Source organism: Aulonocara stuartgranti (genome assembly GCF_965226115.1).
Source record: "Aulonocara stuartgranti genome assembly, chromosome: 10".
Taxonomy (NCBI): domain Eukaryota; kingdom Metazoa; phylum Chordata; class Actinopteri; order Cichliformes; family Cichlidae; genus Aulonocara; species Aulonocara stuartgranti.
In genome coordinates, this window is record NC_138946.1 from 6,758,714 (window position 1) to 6,779,527 (window position 20,814).

Consider the following 20,814-nt stretch of genomic DNA (forward strand, 5'->3'; position numbering starts at 1 on the left):
GTAACTATATTTCTTGGTCCTCATCTCTTATTACTGTTAATAAGAGATGAGGACCAAGGAATATAGTAACCTTTGGTATGAACTGGACCATACCACTGGTCTGTACCAGTGGTATGGTCCAGTTCATACCAAAGGTTATCTGAGACACTTATAATAATATGATGATTATATTGTTCATTCAGTTACATTTCGTGTCAAAGTTTTTAAGAATTTAGGAGAAGATACATATGTTAATTACAAATTAAAAATACATTTAAATTACATTACCTGGGGAAAAATCCAGATGTTTTTCTTGTGTTATGTAAAAAAGACTCAGATGCCAGTTAATGATTTGAATTTCAGAGGGTAGAAAAACAAAAGAAAATATAACTAAAGATGTGAGGAGGCAAATACATTTTTGCATAATCTTAATACAAACAGAGAACATGACTTCATTTGCTTAGAAGAGCACATCCAAATGCAAACCATCCTCCAGATAATTTTTTCAGGCTTGAATTTATGAAAGAATAAAGTCTGGTTTAGTTTAAGAGTAAGCAGGTTTTTCCATGGTTATGTACCAAATTTAAAATCTTTAAAAAACAAACCTGCATCTGGGCTTGGATCAGTAGTTTGTTTAACCTTATAACTTTTGTGTCTGCTTGTTAGGCAGCTGCTGAACATCTAATGAGTAATATATTACTTACTGCATTAAACATTTGGCCCTAATATTGCTGTTCAAGTAAAAAGAGACATTAAAAACACCCCAGCATTGCTATCAGATGGTAATTTTGTGCTTTTAGAGCAGATATATGAAAATCATCCACTGGCTACAAACAGCTGGTAGAGAAAATAGAGATCAGGTGTGTTAGGGCAACACTCCAGTAAATTTAACATCACAAAAATGACTCACTAGAGGCGAGACATCCCACCATGTTTAGGTTTTGCGAATATAGAAAGCAGACCTCAGATACTAAGGTACCTTAAGATACTGCAGATCGGCCTGTAGGAGGCGCAGGTGGGTCATGAGCTGCCGACTGAGGTTGGGGCCTCCGCCTCCCATCTGCGAGGAGGAAGACAGCAGTTTCCTCATGTCGATCCCAACATCACTTCCAACTCCGACATCATCATCAGTGCTGCTTTCCTCAGAGCCGGGGAAATCCAGGACCACAAAGCCACCTGGGTGGAGATGCAGATCAGGAGATGGTGAGATAGTTATGCAAGTATATTTTGGTCATTAATTCTTAATACTAGAGTACAGCAGTACCATTACGTTCAGCAGCCTCAGGTGGAGGCTGCAGGTGTTCTTTCTGTGAACTTTCAGACGTCTGGCTCTCATCACAGGTAGCAGAGGGCCCCTCTGGGCTCTCAGGCAAAGAAGGACTCGACTGACTCCCACGGCCTCCACTCGGCTTGCTCTCCTCCGTTTCCTCCTCTGCTTCTCTGCTTAACATGTGTGTGAAGACTGCCTGCTTCAGCATTGCCACTGAAACAGACATCAGCGGTCATTTTCCTCATGCGAATGTCAGCATATTCTCTTTACCATTAAACATTGGTTCTCCTGGATATTTCCAGGCTATATGAATAAAACTGAATTTATTTGAATTAAACTGAGCTTAATGATAAAAACAAACATCTCAGGGTCAAAACTATCCACAGTGCTACTGACAGGTAATCAGGACTTACGTGTCTTTAGAGCTTCTTCAGCTTTGGAGCAAGGCATGACAAAAGCATTGTGCTCTTCTTCATTTTCAAGGGCAATGCCAAGCCGCGATCCTTCCTGCAGCAGTCTCTCCGCCAGCTGCCCGTCCAGGAAGGCCTCTAGCTCCGCTTCATCCACCTCTCCATTCTGCTCCTCTTCCTCCTGCCCGTCTGTCATCGGCAGCTCCTCTTCTTCATCTTCTGATCTCAATCCATCAAAGGGGTTGAGACTCTCCGGTGGATCTTGAATGTCTGAAGTAGAGGCAGCCACTTTATCGGAGATGCTCATATCTGGGATTTAAATTAAAAAATGTGATGAAGCGTTAGAGAGAAAACCATGAACGACAACAACAACAGAATCAGACTTGCAAAGACTCCAAATCGGCTGGAGGGCATAGATTTGGGTATTTTAACTATATTTTCATAGGTTTTAAAGCTTTTCCTACTACCTCCACCATATTACACCAAAGCAATTAAATATAAGATGAACACTAACAATTAAAACACACCAAATTCCCCGTTTAGTTCATCATCTATCATAGAAAGTGTTATTTTTTACAATGGGTCCACAGGGGGGGAAAGATTTATGAACAATGAGCTACCAGAGCTTTTTTCTATAATTTTGCACATTTATTTATTTGTGCTGACAGATTTCATTAATTTACTACAGCAGCACTTTTTTATTACATACAAAGACTGAGCTGTATTGTTGAAATTGAACTTGTGTGTGTAGTTAAACATCAGTGGAGTTACGTTGGTTCGGCCCACTTAAGATCAAAGTGGGCTGCATGTGACCCATGATGTAAAATTATTTTGACATCTCTGATTTAATATATCATTTGAAAAAGCCATAAATTAATCTATCCATCAGTACTTTTGGTACTGACAAACACATATAGATACCTGCAGAACGGATACTTTCACTCGGCGTCTCATCTTTGCTCAGTTTAGGCATCCCATTGTTGATGATATTAATAGCATCCTGCTCCGCACTGAAACACATTTACATTGTAAACAGTGAATTAAAAAACAACAACAACAAAAAAACAACAACACGCACACTCAAACAACAATACCAGTGACAATGTCTGCAGCATTAGCAGACTCACTCAGACTGAGGTGGAGGCGTGTCCCTCCTGTGGGGTTTGGCCTTCATGGCTTCGGCACACTGTGTGATTAGATGTTGCCACCTGGAGCAACAGAGGTGACACAGCTGGATGAAACAGACTAAAAGTGACCAGATGAAGGTGCATGAGCATTGTTTTGGTGCGACACTCACGTTCTCTGATCGAACACCGTCTGAGCCGTCAGCTCGTAGATCTGAGCCCCGTTTTCGGACATGGACAGAACAAAGAAAGACTTGTTGTCTGACGAAGAGAAAATTTCAAACAAGGATTGGTCCACATGACACAAAAGCTACATTTACATTCAAAATAGAGTGTGTACATAGAAAAATATACAGAAACTAATGTCACTGACATGAAAAAACAAAGAAACTTGTGAGGTTAAGTTAAAAGCTAAGGTTAGCATGCTAAGTCCTCAGTTAGGATCTCACAGTAAAACTGTCATTCCTACAATGGCTGAGGAAATTTGGCATGCCAACCAAAATCTTCTGCATCTTTGACACAACTGAGAACATAACACTACCTCTGTGTGTTTATGGGGGTAAAAAAAAAAAAAAAAAGGTTCTAAACTTATTTCAGTGAGCTAAATACTGGTTTAGCTAAATGCTAATCTAAGCTAAGCTAAATGTTGAGCTAAATGATGGTTTAGCTCACAGGGGAGACCAGGCGACCTATTGTATTGTTTGAATCCACACTGAGGGATTTACTGCACGTCTTCCCCTGGTCTTTTTTTCTCCCAAAGCTTTCCTGTCTCCTGACACCCTTCCTGATACAACCCCTAATGGGATCTGTGACTCCTTCAACCAGGGATGCGTTGCTTGTTAGGAGTAAACCACTGCACTATGGAGATGCTCAGTGTGGTCGAACCTGAAAGCATTTCCACTTGTCTGCGGTTCTTACCAGTTGCGACAGGTCGAACCAAGACCGTGTTGAGTTTGATGATGGGGCTGAAGGTGTGCTTGGTGTCGACGACACTGGCCATGTTTTTGCCATGAAACTTTAGGACCAGGCGCTCATCCTGTTTCTGCAGCAAGACCATGATGTCCTCCAGGAGGAGTGTGTACAGCTCTGAAAGGAAAACACTAGTGGTATAAAACTGTATGTGTATCTGACAAGTTCTGTCTCATTTTGGATGCAAAAATAAACCTGAAGAAGTATTTAATCTACAAAAATGTCTGATATTATAGTCTTTTTAATCGTATTGTCATATACTGATGTGTACACACCAATTGTCTTTTCCTTATTGACTTTCCAGGAGAGAGGACCCTCATGAACCATCTTCCTCTTAGTGAGGTCCAGATTCTGCAAACACAACACATGGCAGAACTTCATAAACAATCCAGAGTAAATATCAAGGTAAACAGATTAAAACAAGTTTGTTACCTTCAGCTCCAGGATCACAGGGTTTTCACTCTGTTTCAGAGACGAGAAGTCTAACCTTCTCTGATACTCCTCGAGCCGCTGTTAAGACACAACATAAATCATAAAATACCCTTCCAAATCTCAGCCTGTATGAATCTGCACATATCTTTAAATAAAATGATTAAATAGATGATTCTAATGTGTGTACCTGTTTGTTTTCAGCCTCTTTCACAGCTTGGTTGACATGGTTGAGGATCTTTTTACAACAGTCTCCAGCTCTCTTCACCTTTTTCCTTTCCTCAATGTCCTCTACAAGAACAAAAAACCAACATAGCCAACAGTTCTTGATGATTAAACTAAAATTAATTGTTCCCCCTCAATGAAAAGGGTAATCGGTTTCCAGAATCTGTACTAAAATGTATAAAATCTTATTTATACCTGTGTACTTGGCAATGTTATCCAGCAGGAGCGGGTATTTGGTCACTCTCTGCATTTCTACAGGGATGATGTCTTTGAGCTGCAGCCTGCGACACAAACGGTTGCTCTGAGCTTCCTGAAGAATGACAACAAGGAAGAGAAGAGCAAGGAATGAGGAAGGTCAACAACAAAAAACCTTTGTAACAGATATTATATGAGACAATAAAACAAAATCTGAAATATTCGAGCTTATGGGATACTGCAATGTTCTACTTTAAGCCCCAAAATGCAGACATTTGTTATACAAAATAGAAACAAAAGAAAACATGGTTCAGACAAAAGATAGATGAAATCTTTAACGAATAATAATACAACAAATTCAATCAAAGTCCTAAAATTTAGATAAAAAATAAAAGAAAGGGGGGGGGGGCCCATTGCACCAACATTCCTCTAATTATGAAGTGTGTATTGTCACTTCTACCCTTATGTTACATTTACTGGGTAACTTAAAAGTTCTTTAAGCTGCAAAAAGCCACTTGGTACAAGGGTCCTAAGTAAGCATGTACTCATGAAGCATCTCCAATAAACTGAATGTAAGTCACTCATATGGAGCCAACTGTGCCACCGTTCTTATCCATTCTCCATACGGAGATGGATACTTACTCATCCTGTGTCTCTGTGTAGGTTCTCAGTCATCCAGGGCAAAGTTACCTAAGGAGTTCAGAAAGAAAACCACTGGACATCTTTAATTTTGCTGTCCCACACCCTTTTTCACACCTTGAGCTGGGGCACATGATCAGTAGTGGACTCTCCACCGTTTGGTCTTAGAACTGAAGAAACTTCTTGGATGAGAGAAATGTCTTCAAAAAACTTTAAAAATCCAGTTGCTTTTCTTTCCAAACTCCTTAGATTTTTGAATAGACCGATACAATTTGGGTCAAATTAGGCAAGTTCTTGTTCTTCCCCTCTCTAGAAGCCTCGTGTGACTGATCTAGAGCCTTAGCTCCTACACTGTCCCTACACCCACAGCCAGTCGTGAGGGGGAGTACCTGCACTCCCCTAGCCTTGTTCGGGTCTCTTCCTGCTATAAAGCGAGCTCATTGGAGAATGTCGGCTCATTGGATATTTTTCTATAATGATGCGAGCTTACAATTGTTGTGAACTGGCACACTAACTAAAACTTAATCGAATGTTCTTCTGCCTGCCAATATCTGTCTCATCCAAAGTCACTTTCCTCCTGGTGGTAGACTACAGTGGGAGTCTTGCACCCACCTGCATGAACAGGTTGAATTTCTGGTCCTTCTTCTGCCTCGTCTTGATGAGCTCCAGTGCAGACGGCTGGTTACTGCAGAAGGTTGCCACTGCTCTCTTTAACTTTTGCTCTTCCTCCCCACTGAACTGGATGCGAGTGCACAGAGAAAGCATAAAATGCTTAAATATTACCAGCTTACGTGCTAAGAGTGCATGATGTACTTGATGATTTCTACTGTAACAACTCTGAAAAATATTTTTTTTAAAAACAACAACACAGAGAACCTGCAGCCATGCCAGCAGAAGTTATCTACTTACACATTGACGCTTTTAGATATAAATAAAGAAGCAAGGCCTGCCAGATAATTCAGGCAAAGAACTTGCACTCATTTCCTCTGCCTTATGACACCTCCACCATCACAGCATCCACCCGTAAGTCCGCTCGGACATTAACTGACCATTTCTAGATATCTACACATAACATATTAGAGGGAAGTGATGAGGTAGACACTAAACTACTGCCTCAACCACTGGTACTGGAACACGTACCTTTATCGTGTTAGCAGGATAATATTTCACTATCAAGACTAAACACAAAGGCTGAGGCTGATAGGAATGTTTTAGGTTTGCTGGTATTTATTTACTAAACCCAAATTGTTGCCCAAATTTTGATTTTGACCTGATGGCGATGCTGTGGGAAAAGACACATGGACCTCAAAAGTCTTTAAGATAATGTAATGTGGGGATTGTGAAGACCTCTTTACCATTTATCTAGTCTGGGCAGAAGGTGAAATATGACTAAAAATACAAATAAACCCTGTTTCTGTTTTCAGTCCTCTCTCACAGATACTAGAAGCCAGCCTTACCCATCCCAGGAGATCATCTCCGATCTGACCGATCACAGACGTCTCGTTCCTCTTCCTGATTGCAGTCATTTGTTCTGTTATAGAAACTGGAGCACAGCAAGAAGATTTTATTTTATTTTTTTAAACATCCAAAAATACTCACCAGCTAGCTCAGTTTGGTGATGACTCACATATTTCTCAATCATTAATTGATTAGCAACATAACATTTACAAAATTAAAGTTTTTACCCCATTTCCAAAACAGTTGGAACGCTGCATAAAAAGTAAATAAAAACAGAATGCAGCGATTTGCAAATCTCATAAACTCATCTTTTATTCACACTAGAACACAGAGAACATATAAAATCTTAAAACTGAGACTTTTTAGTATTTTATAAAAAATAATTTTAAAAAAAGCTCATTTTGAATTTGATGGCAGCAACACAAACCAGGGACAGGGGCAACAAACGGCTCGAAAAGTAAGTAAGTAGTGAAAAGAAGTTTCAGTTCCTCAGTGCAAACTCACCAAAGGCCAAACAAAAAGTCCAGCAGCAGGTCTCCTCAGCTGTTAAAAGAAGAGGGGATGCGACGCAGCAGTAAACACGGCCCTGTCCTGACTTTTTTGAGACTTATTGCTACCATCAAATAAAAACGAGCTAATATTTTTCATAAAGTAGTCAAACGTCTCAAAATGAAGAAACAAAATCTGTAATTGTTCCATTCAGTTTTTATTTTTTGGGATTGGGATTGAAATTTAAAACCACGCCCTCTTGTTATAGCTCCCACTCTGGACCATCTCCTCTCCCTGTGACTGTTTTCCTGAATCAGTTCATGTTAAGGGCTTAAGAGGGAAAATGCATGGCTGTGAACACTAATGATGTGTCATGACTATGTCAGCACACGTGTTTAACCTACAAGGGACCATGGACAGTCATTTACTATGACGCCAGCTTTATATTTGTGTGTGTCACTGTGAAATTTCCGAGTTTTTTTTTTTTTACATGATCTGGCCCATTGGCAGCGTGACAAGGACAAAGTGTGTGCTGTAAGTGTTTTTATAACATTATAAACTTTTACTTTATTGTAACATCCAGTAACTTTCAGTCACTTCCCTGTAATGATTTTTCATTGGACCATGAAATGACCAAAATCCAAAAATCAATCAATTAGAATATATGAAAATCTGCCGTAGATGAAGGAAACAGTATGTGTCTCATTAACACAATTACAGCCACGCCCCTACTCAGTCATGTGTGAAATGTGTTACCGTGCAGCTAATTGATTGTTACCATGAAGCTGAAGGATTTCCTCCAGGTTGATAAAGATGTGTTTTATGTCTTCTGGTGGAAGGATGCCGTCCCTGTTCAGCCTCTGGCAGAAAACACAGTCCAGCACCTTCAGCATCCTCAAGTGTGCACGCTCAGTGTAGAACAGCTCTAAAGAGCGAACGGACAAATGCATGCATGTGGCTAAAATTAGCACAGATTTCTTTTTTTTTTTTTAAATCATTTTGAAAAAATGTGTAATATTGGCGATTTACCATTGATGACTTCCTGCCGGTTGATCTCTTGTTGCGTTAAGCTCATCAGGACGCCTCGAGGGACCAGTCCCTGCCAGATCAGAGGATCTTCTTCACACTCAGCCTCTCCGCCTTGGTCATCTTCACTCTGGATGTCACCCGGTACCTCCATCCTAAAGAGACAAAGAGAGACTGGCTATCATAAAGATAAATGTGGCATTAGAAAGGGAAACAGTTACTGCATTTAAATTTTTATTTAACACAATAAACTATTTAAAAAGTATCAGTATCATTAGGATATTTTGACAAAATTCCCAACCCACCTTTCTAATAGATGGTTTGTCCCGTGACAACCATGACCATAAAGTGAAAACAAACAAGACCCCAATATGTTGATTCATAGATTAAATTTTTTAAAAATAATAACAACTCTTTGGTTATTTATATCCAATATAAGCAAAAACTCTTTGAAAATGGATACAACTTTTATTTGGCTGCGGCAGAGGGTCGCCCTCCCTGAGCCTGGTTCTGTCGGAGGTTTCTTCCTGTTAAAAGGGAGTTTTTCCTTCCCACTGTCGCCAAAGTGCTTGCTCATATGGGGTCATATGATTGTTGGATTTTTCTCTGTATGTATAATTGTAGGGTCTACCTTACAATATAAAGCATCTTGAGGCGACTGATGTTGTGATTTGGCGCTGTATAAATAAAATTGAATTGAATTGAATTTGGTTTTCTTTCTTTGCTTTCAAATTGTACATTCGTATGCTGTTACTTCCTTTAAATCCAGAAATTTCCTTTACAGTGGCACACAGCCCAAAAATGTTTTTAAAAACAGACTTAAAGCTGCATCCCCAACTTCAACTACCTGAAGGCCTCCTGATCTTCATCCCGATGCTCCACTGTGGAGGGGCTGAAGTCAAACTGAGTGCCGGTTGGACCGGAGACGCCGTCGTGGTTGTCAGCAGACTGCACACTGTCGCCTGGTCTGGGCTGCATGCAGAACGGAGAGACATCTGTAGAATAAAGGAGAGAAGATGAAACAATTATGACTCGAATGGAGCTTTAATTTGAACAAATTCAACAGTATCCATATTCTGCAGGGATATTTAGTAGATGTTACTGAAACTAGAGATAGTGTCTGAGTGACTCTGTGTTCATCCCACATGTAATGGAAGATTGAGGCAATTAAATAAAAGAAAATTATCAAAATTTAATAACGAACAAAAACTGGAATATCTTACTGGATTCTGACTCTTGTCCGCCTGCCTCTGAGACCTGAGTGGTGGGGGAGCTGTGTGTAGGGAAGGTGGTGGCAGGCAATAATTGGGTATCTGATCCATCGCGGATCCGTCCAGGACTTGTGGCGGACTGGTCTGATGGTTCAGAGATGCCAAGAGGCGAATGAGGAAGCTTTGGCGGACGCTGCTTGATCTGGTCCACAGCTTTCACGACTGTGCAGAAACCCATGAGCATGAAGTATCACACACTACATTGATAACGTTATTGTATGTACACCCTCAATTATACACAGATACAACTCTTTATGCAATAAGCCAGCAAATACCTCATGGTTAAAATATATATTTCTTCTTCTCACCTGGGGTGGGGTCCACTCTGCTCGGACGCCGAGGGGGGCGGATGTTGGGAAACTGATGGAAATAGTTATAGGTTACACATTGGAGTAAATGATTCTCAGTTCTGAAGTTCACTTAAATGTCAGTCACATGTCACCTGTGTGGAAAAACTACTGTTGCCTGTCCCAACACAGCCTTGAAGGGAGGTTCTCATACATTCAGTGGCCAGAATACACAGGGAAGCAAGCTGAACATACTGGGAGTAACCCAGATGAGAGGTGTTTCCATGCTAAACGCACTGGAAAGGCTAATTAGCACAGACAGGAGGAGTAAGTGGCTCCTAGCTTTCTCTTTGTCTCTGTGCTGCATGTGCTTAAGGTCTCACACCCTGACGTTGCCTTTGTTTATTTGACTCTGCTCTTAGTTGTGGAAGATCAATAAACTGCACTACAGTAAACTCAAAAAACGATCTACTTCAGAGGATGTTCGAGTGTTTTTTAACTTTTAATTGAATCTAAAATGCTGAATCCAAAAGTGACCAGCCAGACAAAGTTTATTATTATTATTGTTTATTATATTGTTTATTATTTTCACCTTCCTCTCACCCACTTCTCAGACTTCATATTTTTCTCATGAAAAAACAAAACAAAACAAATCAAAACATGTTTATCTAGGAACTATTTTTTTAAAGACAAAGTAAATCTCAAAAAAGGTTTTTAAGGCTAATAAAGAACATCGATGATAATTGATAAGTCAGTGACTTCCCATAGATCCATCCATCCATTGAACCATGCACTTAACTACTTACTCATTAGTGGAATTGTATAATGATTGCATTATTCTGTATAGGTTACTGTGTGTGTGTGTGTGTGTGTGTGTGTGTGTGTGTGTGTGTGTGTGTGTGTGTGTGTGTGTGTGTGTGTGTGTGTGTGTGCACCTTAATCCTGGGGAGGAAAGTGATGCGAGCACGTTTGTGTTCGAGGCCTCGATGCTCCTTCACTTTCACTCCGAGGTGCTTCATGTAGGTGAGAATCACATACTGCATTGTTTGCCTGCAATAAGAGACACACAATGTGTAGCAGTGTAACACAGAACACGTGCTGCTGATTTTCTCATCTATGCAGCAGCTCTTAACGATCACAGTATTAATAACAGACGGACGTTCTTTCAGACAGACCATCTCTTACAAAGAAAGAAATATCCATCATATTATTGCAATAAACAAAAGAAATACCGGTGGACCAGTGGATCTATAGTATCAATTTTAAACTCCTATGTTGCCTCGTTCACAAGCTTATGTGTCTACGCCACCTGTTTGCATGTCTGCAGGGCGGACGACAGTATCTCGTCAGTCTTTTACAGCTGAGCAGTAAAAACACACGTCTTTTTCTCCCAACACTGATGACTGGAAAACCATTTACCAGTCATCAGTGTTGGGGGAGGGGGGGCCTACATAAAACAACAAACAACGGTTTTATAGTGTGTTGCAATGTAAAGCTGTGGTGTGATGGGTGCAGTACAAGATGTCACCACTGGGGGCAAGAGATTCCGCATTTGGGTCTCTTGCATGGTGTATCAGAGCTTTATGACTGTCTTATTCTTTCCCATGTGCAAGATTTCTTTTCCCCACCCACCCTTTATTTTTTAAGAACGTCCAACAAGATCATTCAGGGGAAGTTAATGAATGATGTTGAGCCGATGGAGACGTGGCATCAGAGGCATCAGTACAACTTTCATTTTCGAGCAATGAAATTTGCCCTGATGTCAAAATATTTGTGAGTAAAGCACCTCTATGATTAATTTTATCTTACATGTGACAGACTTATTTATTTGTTCAAAGATATAAAACTGTGCTCACACAGACTTTGTTTGAGATATTCTGTCTTAACATTTAGTCACAGATGGGACAATGATTTATAAATATCATAACAGAACAGAAACTATAAAACTTCCCCAAAATCATTCACACTGAGTATCCTGCAGCTGCCTGATGATATAAAATATAAAACTCCCTCCTCTTACCACTTCTCCTCTTCTGAGCTCTGTGATGTCAACCTGCAAAATCACACACACACACACACACACACACACACAATCACATGATGCACGTCTGTGTGGGTGTTTTTTTTGTTTGTTTTAAAAAAAAAAAAATACAATCAGAAAGGAGCATAGGGGTTAAAAATACACATCTAGGTGTCTTTGTGGCTCAGAGACTTACAGGATATCCTCTATCTTGAAGAGGATGTGTTCAGCACAGGAGCATTCTTTCTCCAAGGCCTGCTGGTCTCTTCCTGGCTCAGAGTCCAACTTACAGAGCTCGTCTTCGGCCAGCGTCAGACCCATGCTGCGCTTCTGTCTGCACACCGAGCGCATGTACATAGAGAAATATTACTTTACACAGACATGTATCAGATATCTGCCAGGAAAATATTCAGGTTAAACATTTATTATAAGAATAAATTTAACAGCTGAATGACAGCTACCTGAAGTCTTCCAGGTTCTTGTGCAGGTCTGGTAACAGCGCGTCCTGTAACGTCTGAATGTACTGTTTACACAGGCTGTCTGGGATCAAGTCCAGCCTTCGCTTCTCTGACACACACACACAAACACACACACACACACACACACACACACACACACAGAGAAAATATTCAAACCCAAAGCATCCAATTCACAAATTAAATGGAAAAAAAAAACATTTATAATTTATTAAAGGAATCAGGTTTAAACCCTAATATGACGGGTCGCGTATGTGATACACATGTTCTTTGTTTCTGCTGTCGTAGAGCCTGTTTTCAGCCACTGCAATCGATGATATCAGAACGGTAGCCAATACTGTCAAATACCCCAAGTTATTAGAATTGATTTATTTTCTCTGAAGCTTTCAAACATATTTCATTTACGAGTGGGAGTGTGAGACTGACACACAGATTGGTGCGATGTCAGTAGTGATGAGGATGTTGTACCAGTTTCTTGTTGTGAAGAGTGAGCTGAGCGGTCGATCTACGTTCCTACCCTCACCTACAGCCACAAACTGTGGGCACAGTGAATAAATGAGTTATTTCAGGTGGGTTGGGCATCTGCATCCTGGATGCCTCCTAGGTAAGGTTATCTGGCCCAAGACACGCTGGAAAGATTACATGTCTCAGCTGTCATGGGAACACCTCTGTACCACTCTGAGAAAGCTGGAGGAAGTGGATGGGGAAAAGCCAGTCTGGACGTCTCTGCTTAGACTGCTACCCCTGCGACTAACACCCAGATACAACGAATATCTTACACACTACATAAGAAATAACAGTAATAAATTGCATGATATTTATCCATATTTACCAGTCAATCATGCTCATGCTCAGTTTACCTTTTTCATTTCTCAAGGTTTCATGAATTTGCATGAAATTGGAGTTTCTTAATCTCTCTCACTCACACACAAACACTTTCCTGAAAATAATAATAATAATTTTGTGGTCTTAGTTTTTGTGTATAATAAACTCTTTGTTAAACTGCTTCAAGCATCAGTTTGCTTATTAGGCCCCAAGCAGCAGAGGTGGACAGTGTAATTCATTAAGCTTGTTGTCTTCTGACTACATCTTCTACTTCCAAACTCCGGCAAAAAAAAAGTGGAGTTCAGATTTTAACTTTTCAAAGCGACATGCACAGTATGTGTGAAGTAAAATCTTTGTTTTACAAGAAAAATGTTCGCCCCCACCACCACCTAAACACCCTCCGCCCGCACAAACACATCCTCCAGCCACACACACCCACATTTTGTTTTCAAACTCCATTGAGGTTTATTTCACACCTCAATCAATTAGTAAACAAATAAGCAAATACAAGTAAACTGCAATAAATTACAGGTAGTAATAAAATAATCTCCAAACTCTTTTACGCTGTGTCCACACTTAAACGGGTATTTTTGAAAACGCAGCTGTTTCTATGCGTTCGGACCTTTCGTCCACACGTAAACGGCGTTTCGAATCACCGAAAACTGAGATTTTTTTTTTTTAAACGCCATTTTTTGCGTTTCCGTGTGGACGAGGAATACAGAGTTCGTCACGCAGCGTCAAAGGTATGTGTCTTTTTTCACGTCACGCTGTGTGCCACGTTATTGTTTACGTGAGATGAATTGCAGAATGGCAGATAGAGACAAAATACTGTTAATCTTCAGGTTTTACACGCTTACATATACACACGCAGTTACTGTCCCGACATTTAGAAAGGCAGAGGCGTCACGGTGTGATTATTTTATGTGTAGTTTCCTGTGTAATAATATTCAACATTGCTATCAATACATTTCTCAAAAAAATGCCTCTCTGTGCAAAAAAACATAAACAACTGTGGGATACTGTTTGTGCGTGGTTTGAACTGGGGAAACAAATCGTGGCAGGATCAGCCTGATATTATTTGGATCCCACTGTAACTTTACTGTATAAAGGGCTAACATCTCCAAAATGTCAGGAGTAGTTAGTCATTACAAGTAGTGTTTGTGAACTAAAAATCAAGAATGTGGGATACTGTTTGTCTGTGTTTGTCGAGCGCATGCTCCCGACGCAATGGAAACTAATTCTGTTACAGAGACCTACCTCGGCACTTGTGCAGGTGAAGCCAAAGGGAAGATATGCTTCACCATATTTTCTAGTCTTTGGCTTAGAATGAAGTTGGTTTGGAAACATAATTGGCGATGCTTCAGCTCCTGCTTTGCGTTTGTGTGAGAGCCTCGTCAAAAACCTGTCAATTATGCTAGCAGTGTCCAAGCCTTCTTTTTTCTTTTTTTTTTTCTTTTCATACCGCGCTCCCCCCTGCAATGGGGCCCCACACTTTGGGAGCCTCTGTTTTAGAGGATTCCTCTAATGCCTTACCTAGCTCAGCCGAAACGGTCTCTGGCACCGGCACTTTAAGATTCTAGATAAGACAACAGAAGGAGAGTTAAGAATCCCATCAACACAGGAACACTATTTTATTTTATTTTTTTAAAACAAAAACAGGAAAATTGTCACAAAGAACAGACACTGACTGAGAAAGAATCTAATAGACCAACTTACTGCAGTTCGATCCATGAATAGCGTGTGTAATTCAATAAAGAAGCGTCGACTTTCTTTGGAGTTGGTTTGCTTGTACATATCAGCGTAGAGGTAACACAGCTAACCATAGGGGGAAAATACAGTTAGTCCTTTCTATTAGGTTCTATTAGTCCATGTTTGCATAGCTTCTTATTTCATGAATTGCATTACTTATTCAAACCATGAACAAAATACAACATCGTGAGAAAACTGTCTCTTTAGGTCAACAGCGGTGTTCCACAGGGCTCAATCCTTGGCCCACTTTCATTTATGACAAAGTAGAACTTGGCAACCCTTTTTTAGGTCCCTGAGTTTTATATTCATACATGATACTGAGACTGCTTTACACACTAAATTATGTTCATATTGAACTCGTATAATCAAAGAAATGGTTTATCTTATATTACATTAGTCTGCAAGATTTTCCTTCTTGCCAATAGTTTCACAGCTCAATAGTTAACACATTTCTGCAAGGTTTATTTCTTTTCTATAATGTCTGTGTAAACTGCATTCACATGTTTTATGCTTTTAAGACATAAAACAACAAAAGCATTCTTCTACCAAGTGTTGCCTCTTTATACTGCTAAATAGCCAGCTCCATTGTTGTCGATAAACTTTGAAAAACACATTAATGAGCCACACTGTTGCACTGTGTGACATGTTCCTTTGTTATGATGAAAAAGGCTCTTTGTAGTTTATTTTTAGTCAGTTCACTTTCCTGCTTCTGTAAAGACTCACGATAGGACTGAATGTGTATTTATCATACCAACAGTCCATGGTTACAGTTGTTTTTAAGATTTACATCTTCAGTAGGAGCGGCTGGGGTTGTGATCACCAATGTTTTGTCACAGATGCTAGGCCCATTTTATATATAGTTTATATATAGAGTATGTGGTTGTGAATCATGAACGCAGTGTGAAAATAGAAAATGACTAAGAACAAGTCCACGGAAAGTTTGGTAAAATGAAGTTTAAATACAATTAAAATTCCTTGCTACTACTTTAGGAAACAGTATATGCATATGCTTGCTATATACTTATGTATGCTTTTAATTTTCAGCCTGCAGTGGCCTCATATTGGTATCAAATGATGATACCAATGGATTCAGACGATATTGGCAGCAAAGGCATTACCACACACTGATTTGTACTGTGTTTGTGGCTATACCAGAGGAGCAGGGTCAAACTGTGAGACCACATGGTGGAGGAAAACTGCGAGGTGTGCCGGCCGAGACTTCAGCGACTCAATACTCTGGAAACAGGTACACTCGCCATTGATCTGAGGAAAAGCATCCATTTATTAGATCGGATGATGATCATGTGACCCAAAAATCAGAGACATTTAGCCAGATACCTGTTCTTGTGATGATTCAAAGTAGTCGTCTTCTGCTCCAATAATCTGAGGGTTTACGAGGTAAGGAGGGCTACCCGCACTGCACTGGGTATTGGGGTGCTGTGTGATATAATTGAGGTGCAGGGTCAAACAAAGAGGTTCACATGACAAAGGAATAATTTCTTCTTCATATGTAGGAACCCTAACCTTAAGTTTAACCCAAGAAATATTTTTAACACTTTCCCCTTGGACAACTTATAGGGGTAACCTTTGTCTCTCTTTTCTCAACTGACTGGTTTTTATTTCAGGCATGCTTCCAAAACCAAATGACTGGCTTTTCCTCCCTCCTGTTCTATGTCCTTACTGTTGCTCTTGACCTCTTGCCAGGAATCCATTTACCAGAGCATTTAGTTATCTATTGTTTTTTATTTTTTTCCTGCTGATAAGGAGTTAGGGTTGAGACTTGTTTTTAAGAAATTAGTGATTAAATTTTTTTCTAATATTCTTTGATTCACTGTTTTGCCCTTAGCTCACCCTAAAATTCTATTTAACCTTCTTTCTGTTTTTCCCTTCCCCTGTTTCTCTCTGAACCAACTTTACGTTGTAAAATTGAAAATAAAATGTGTTCAAGGATAATTCTTTTTTAAGTACTGCAAACGTCCTCCATTAAGTTACCCAAATTGCATGGCACTTTTGCAGTTTCGAGCCCAAAGAGCAAGCACATTAGCAACCCTCTCAGTTGAACTGACAAAGAGCATGAACATCTAGAACTTCAGCTGGTGGAGACAGAGATCAAAGTAGCGCTTCCTAGGGTAAATCCACTTCAGTAGAGTCATTTCACTGGGTCTCTGGAAGCAACAACCCCTGAGGCTGAAATAAAGCTCATGTAGAAATAACCTGCATTTGTGGTTGCCTCCTAAAGCAAGTCAGTCAAGTGTTAATAGGGCAAACTTAATAGCATTAAAAACATGACTATAGATGGGTGGAAAAGAAATTTGGTCACAATGAAGAGCTGTCCCTTGTGTATCAACCATATGCTGGCTGACTCCTTTAAATCACTGGTTTAGATTTTGCTTCAAGTTTGGGCATGGCTGCTTTGATTGAAAGGTATGCTAACAAAGATGCTGGTAGCAGAAAGCTACTTTAGCAGAAAGCTACTTTAGCTAGCTTTCTGCTAGCACCTGTTAGCAATGAACTGAAACTCACAGCCATGTTTGTGCTCTTGGTGCCTTTTTTAACACATTATTGGAATCATCTAACATATAATATAATATAATATAATATAATATAATATAATATGTTAGATCCATCCATCCATTCGCTTCCGCTTATCCTTTTCAGGGTCGCGGGGGGCGCTGGAGCCTATCCTAGCTGTCATAGGGCGAGAGGCGGGGTACACCCTGGACAGGTCGCCAGTCTGTCGCAGGGCTAACACACAGGGACAGACAACCATTCACTCCTGCATTCACACCTATGGGCAATTTGGATTAACCAATTAACCCATCCCCACTAACTGCATGTCTTTGGATGGTGGGAGGAAGCCGGAGTACCCGGAGGGAACCCACGCAAACACGGGGAGAACATGCAAACTCCACACAGAAAGACCCGGGAATTGAATTGAACTCAGGACCTTGCTTGCTGTGCTAACCACTATATTATATTTGGGCTTTCTCTGTGATGCAAAGCATCCAAGAAGTTTGTGCTTCAGTTAGTATGAGTGTACCCTTTGTCTGTGCAACTTGCTAACCAAGCTTACAAGCACTCCAGACTTTAGTGTAAATATGGCCATTTGTGGCTGTAAATGACCATACACCTGCCAAGGTTCCAACATGGCAGCTGAGGAAAAAGGGGATGCGAGTCTCTGCATTATACTCCTACACTTTCAACTCATGCAGTTCGCTAACCAAACATGCAAGGCATTGCTAATAACACTGATAGAATATTGTGATGATGGAGAAATAATAACTTCTGGCTCTTCTGGCTAATTTATGGGAGGGGCCTATTGTCATTGCTTGTCTAGTTTTATTCATGTGAAATTAAACATGTTTAATGTCAAATTTACACCAAATCAAATTTGCGTGTGCATCTTACTGTGTCAGCGGCATCCTCAGCCTCTGGCGATGTGCAGATGTTGAGGCCATCCCGCCGACTAATGTCTGGGCTCTGACAGGGAGTCCCTCTGTAGCCCACAGTGTCAAAGAGGGGGCTGCTGTGAACCTAATGCAGACACAGATGCATGCACATTAACACACACATGACACACAAAACACTTAAACCAAATTGATTGTTTAGTCTGGTGCTGAATACTGGGAAATTCCTGAGAGTGGAAAGCACTACTTAATTCCTATTTTTAGAAGCTGTGATAAAAAGACTGTTATTACAAAGGAGTCTGTGTAAGCAGCAAGGCTTTGTGATGTGTTTAACATTAGATGGTGGTTACTGCTACAATAGATTATTAACAAAAATCCTTGCTCAGCAGCAGCAGCTCAAAAACTCAGAGGTAAAAATGAAAAGTGTGACTTTAATTCTTTTTTTTTTTAAATCTATAAGTGGTCAGAAAATACCTGAAGTGTTGATTTAACTTTACAGCCGAGAAAAGAGGGCTCTTATAATATATAAAATCTTAATGTTCAGTCAAGTTTATCAACTAACTTTTATCATATTTTATCAGCTTTAACATTTAAAGTAATGACAGAATAAAACTGAAAAAACTGTTCAAAAGCCGAACCGAGAACACCTCTGACATCTGTTTATCGACTCATATATGACCAGCCTACATCGTCATTACCAACTGGCACCATATTAAATGCTCTGATGTGTCGGTGTACTCACTGAGTTGTTATTGATCAGGGGGCCATTGTCACACGGTGTGGGTGAGGTCTGTTCCTTCGGAGGAGACCCACCGTCTCCATCCTCATTCTCACCATTCCAGGAAGCCATGGCTGCTTCCTGAAATTCAGACAAACATATACATACATGTATATATATTCCTTTATTGGATCATGACACCACCTTTTGTTTTTTGTTTGTTTAATTTTGCCTCTCCACACCACCTCAGGAGATTTAAAAAAAAAAAAAAAAATCAAACAATCAAGACATGATTAAAGTACAAACATTCACTGATAAATTCGAGGGGTTTTGACAAATGTATTGCATTAACTGTTTAGAAATTACAGCCATTTTTATACACAGTCCCCCATTTTCAGAGGCTCAGAAGCAATTGGACAACTGATTGACAAGCAGTTTCATGTTCTTTTATTCAGTGACAAATTAAGCTGAACTTGCATTTTACAGCTGCTTGGTGGAAGATGCCGATGCAAGCAAAGGAGGCTGAAAACCCAAAATAAACCTATCAAAGAGACAGAAAACCTGCCAGATCAGCATTCTGGTACATTCTTAAAAAGAAGGAATGTACTGGCAGCAGCAACAGAAAAAAAAAATCCCCTCACATCTAACCAAGTCCAGAACACTCTCGAGGAGGAGGCAGACATATCATTGTTAAAGTCTACAATCAAGAGATGGCTTCATGAGTGTAAACACGCAGGGCTTATAACAAAGTGCAATCCGCTGTTTATACTCAAGAACAGGAAGGCCAGATTAGACTTTTCCAGAGAACATTTCAAATAGCCTGCACAGATCTGGGAAAAAAATATTGGGACAAATGAAAGCAAGATAACCCAGAACGATGGGAAGAGAAGAACATGGAGAAAGAGATCTAAAGTATATCACATTAACAGTGAAACACGGCGGAGGAGGCGTTATGGCATGGGCTCGTATGGCTGCCATTGAAACCAGACTGCTAGTGTTTCTTGATGATGTGACTTCTGATAGAAGCAGCAGGATGAATTCTGCTGTGTATGCGGCTGTACTCTCTGCTCAAATTCAGCCAAATGCTACAAAACTGATTGGACAGAACTTCACATTTTAAATGGATAATGAGCCAACGCAAACTGCTAATGCAATCCAAGAGTTTCTCAAGCAAAGAAAGGGATATTCTTCAAAGGCCAAGTTAGTCACATGCCCTCAACCCAACAGACCATGCAGAAAACTGAAGGCACAGAGACCCACAAACAAGCAGAAACTGAAGGTGGCTGCAATAAAGACCTACCAGAGTAGCACTGAGGAGGACACACAGCATTTTGTGATGTCCATGGGTTAAAGCTGGAAATTTGCACTTCAATCACATTTTGATCATTTGATTGAAAAGTCACTTTGGTGGTATACAAGGGCAAAACTGCAGGAAACATGTCATTGTCCACATACATATGGAACTGTATGCATGAATTCATTCAGACTGTTATCAGTTACAAATGATTAAGATCATACAGACTAAAGATCATCTAGTGACCCTGGACCTCCAACTAGTCACGGAATATCATGGTTGCAAAATTCTTTTATAATTTTTCCAGAGTTTTTTTAGATGTGGATGGATTTTACGACCACAACCTTCTGACAGTAGGATGATGGGAAGTTGATGCTTGGAAATCTTAAGTGCAATGGTTGGTTACATACTGGTCTTTTATAAGGAAAATTGAACCATTTCATTTGGTTTTATTAACCAGAAGTATGACTAAAATGAGATTACTTATATTTAAATTGAACTAGACACAAAATCTGACAGGGGAAAATGTGACTTAAACATAATAATTGGGCACG

General features: G+C 40.0%; 1 protein-coding gene across 1 annotated transcript in view; it reads right to left on the minus strand.

The window, feature by feature from the left end:
* Window positions 1-20,814, minus strand: part of arhgef12b (Rho guanine nucleotide exchange factor (GEF) 12b) — a 47,047-nt gene that overhangs the window by 5,262 nt on the left and 20,971 nt on the right. Inside the window, exons 7-34 of the mRNA XM_082547926.1 lie at window positions 18,991-19,107; window positions 18,250-18,375; window positions 16,180-16,278; window positions 15,994-16,104; window positions 14,809-14,907; window positions 14,626-14,668; window positions 12,253-12,358; window positions 11,988-12,125; window positions 11,792-11,824; window positions 10,707-10,821; window positions 9,793-9,844; window positions 9,437-9,646; window positions 9,061-9,208; window positions 8,217-8,368; window positions 7,966-8,112; window positions 6,698-6,783; window positions 5,853-5,978; window positions 4,602-4,716; window positions 4,372-4,472; window positions 4,185-4,262; window positions 4,028-4,103; window positions 3,702-3,869; window positions 2,957-3,044; window positions 2,787-2,867; window positions 2,581-2,669; window positions 1,663-1,968; window positions 1,244-1,462; window positions 959-1,155 (exon numbers count right to left, since the gene is read on the minus strand). Of these exons, the coding sequence (XP_082404052.1) occupies window positions 959-1,155; window positions 1,244-1,462; window positions 1,663-1,968; window positions 2,581-2,669; window positions 2,787-2,867; window positions 2,957-3,044; window positions 3,702-3,869; window positions 4,028-4,103; window positions 4,185-4,262; window positions 4,372-4,472; window positions 4,602-4,716; window positions 5,853-5,978; window positions 6,698-6,783; window positions 7,966-8,112; window positions 8,217-8,368; window positions 9,061-9,208; window positions 9,437-9,646; window positions 9,793-9,844; window positions 10,707-10,821; window positions 11,792-11,824; window positions 11,988-12,125; window positions 12,253-12,358; window positions 14,626-14,668; window positions 14,809-14,907; window positions 15,994-16,104; window positions 16,180-16,278; window positions 18,250-18,375; window positions 18,991-19,107 (3,426 nt within the window). The remainder of the gene's footprint in view (window positions 1-958; window positions 1,156-1,243; window positions 1,463-1,662; window positions 1,969-2,580; window positions 2,670-2,786; window positions 2,868-2,956; window positions 3,045-3,701; window positions 3,870-4,027; window positions 4,104-4,184; window positions 4,263-4,371; window positions 4,473-4,601; window positions 4,717-5,852; window positions 5,979-6,697; window positions 6,784-7,965; window positions 8,113-8,216; window positions 8,369-9,060; window positions 9,209-9,436; window positions 9,647-9,792; window positions 9,845-10,706; window positions 10,822-11,791; window positions 11,825-11,987; window positions 12,126-12,252; window positions 12,359-14,625; window positions 14,669-14,808; window positions 14,908-15,993; window positions 16,105-16,179; window positions 16,279-18,249; window positions 18,376-18,990; window positions 19,108-20,814) is intronic.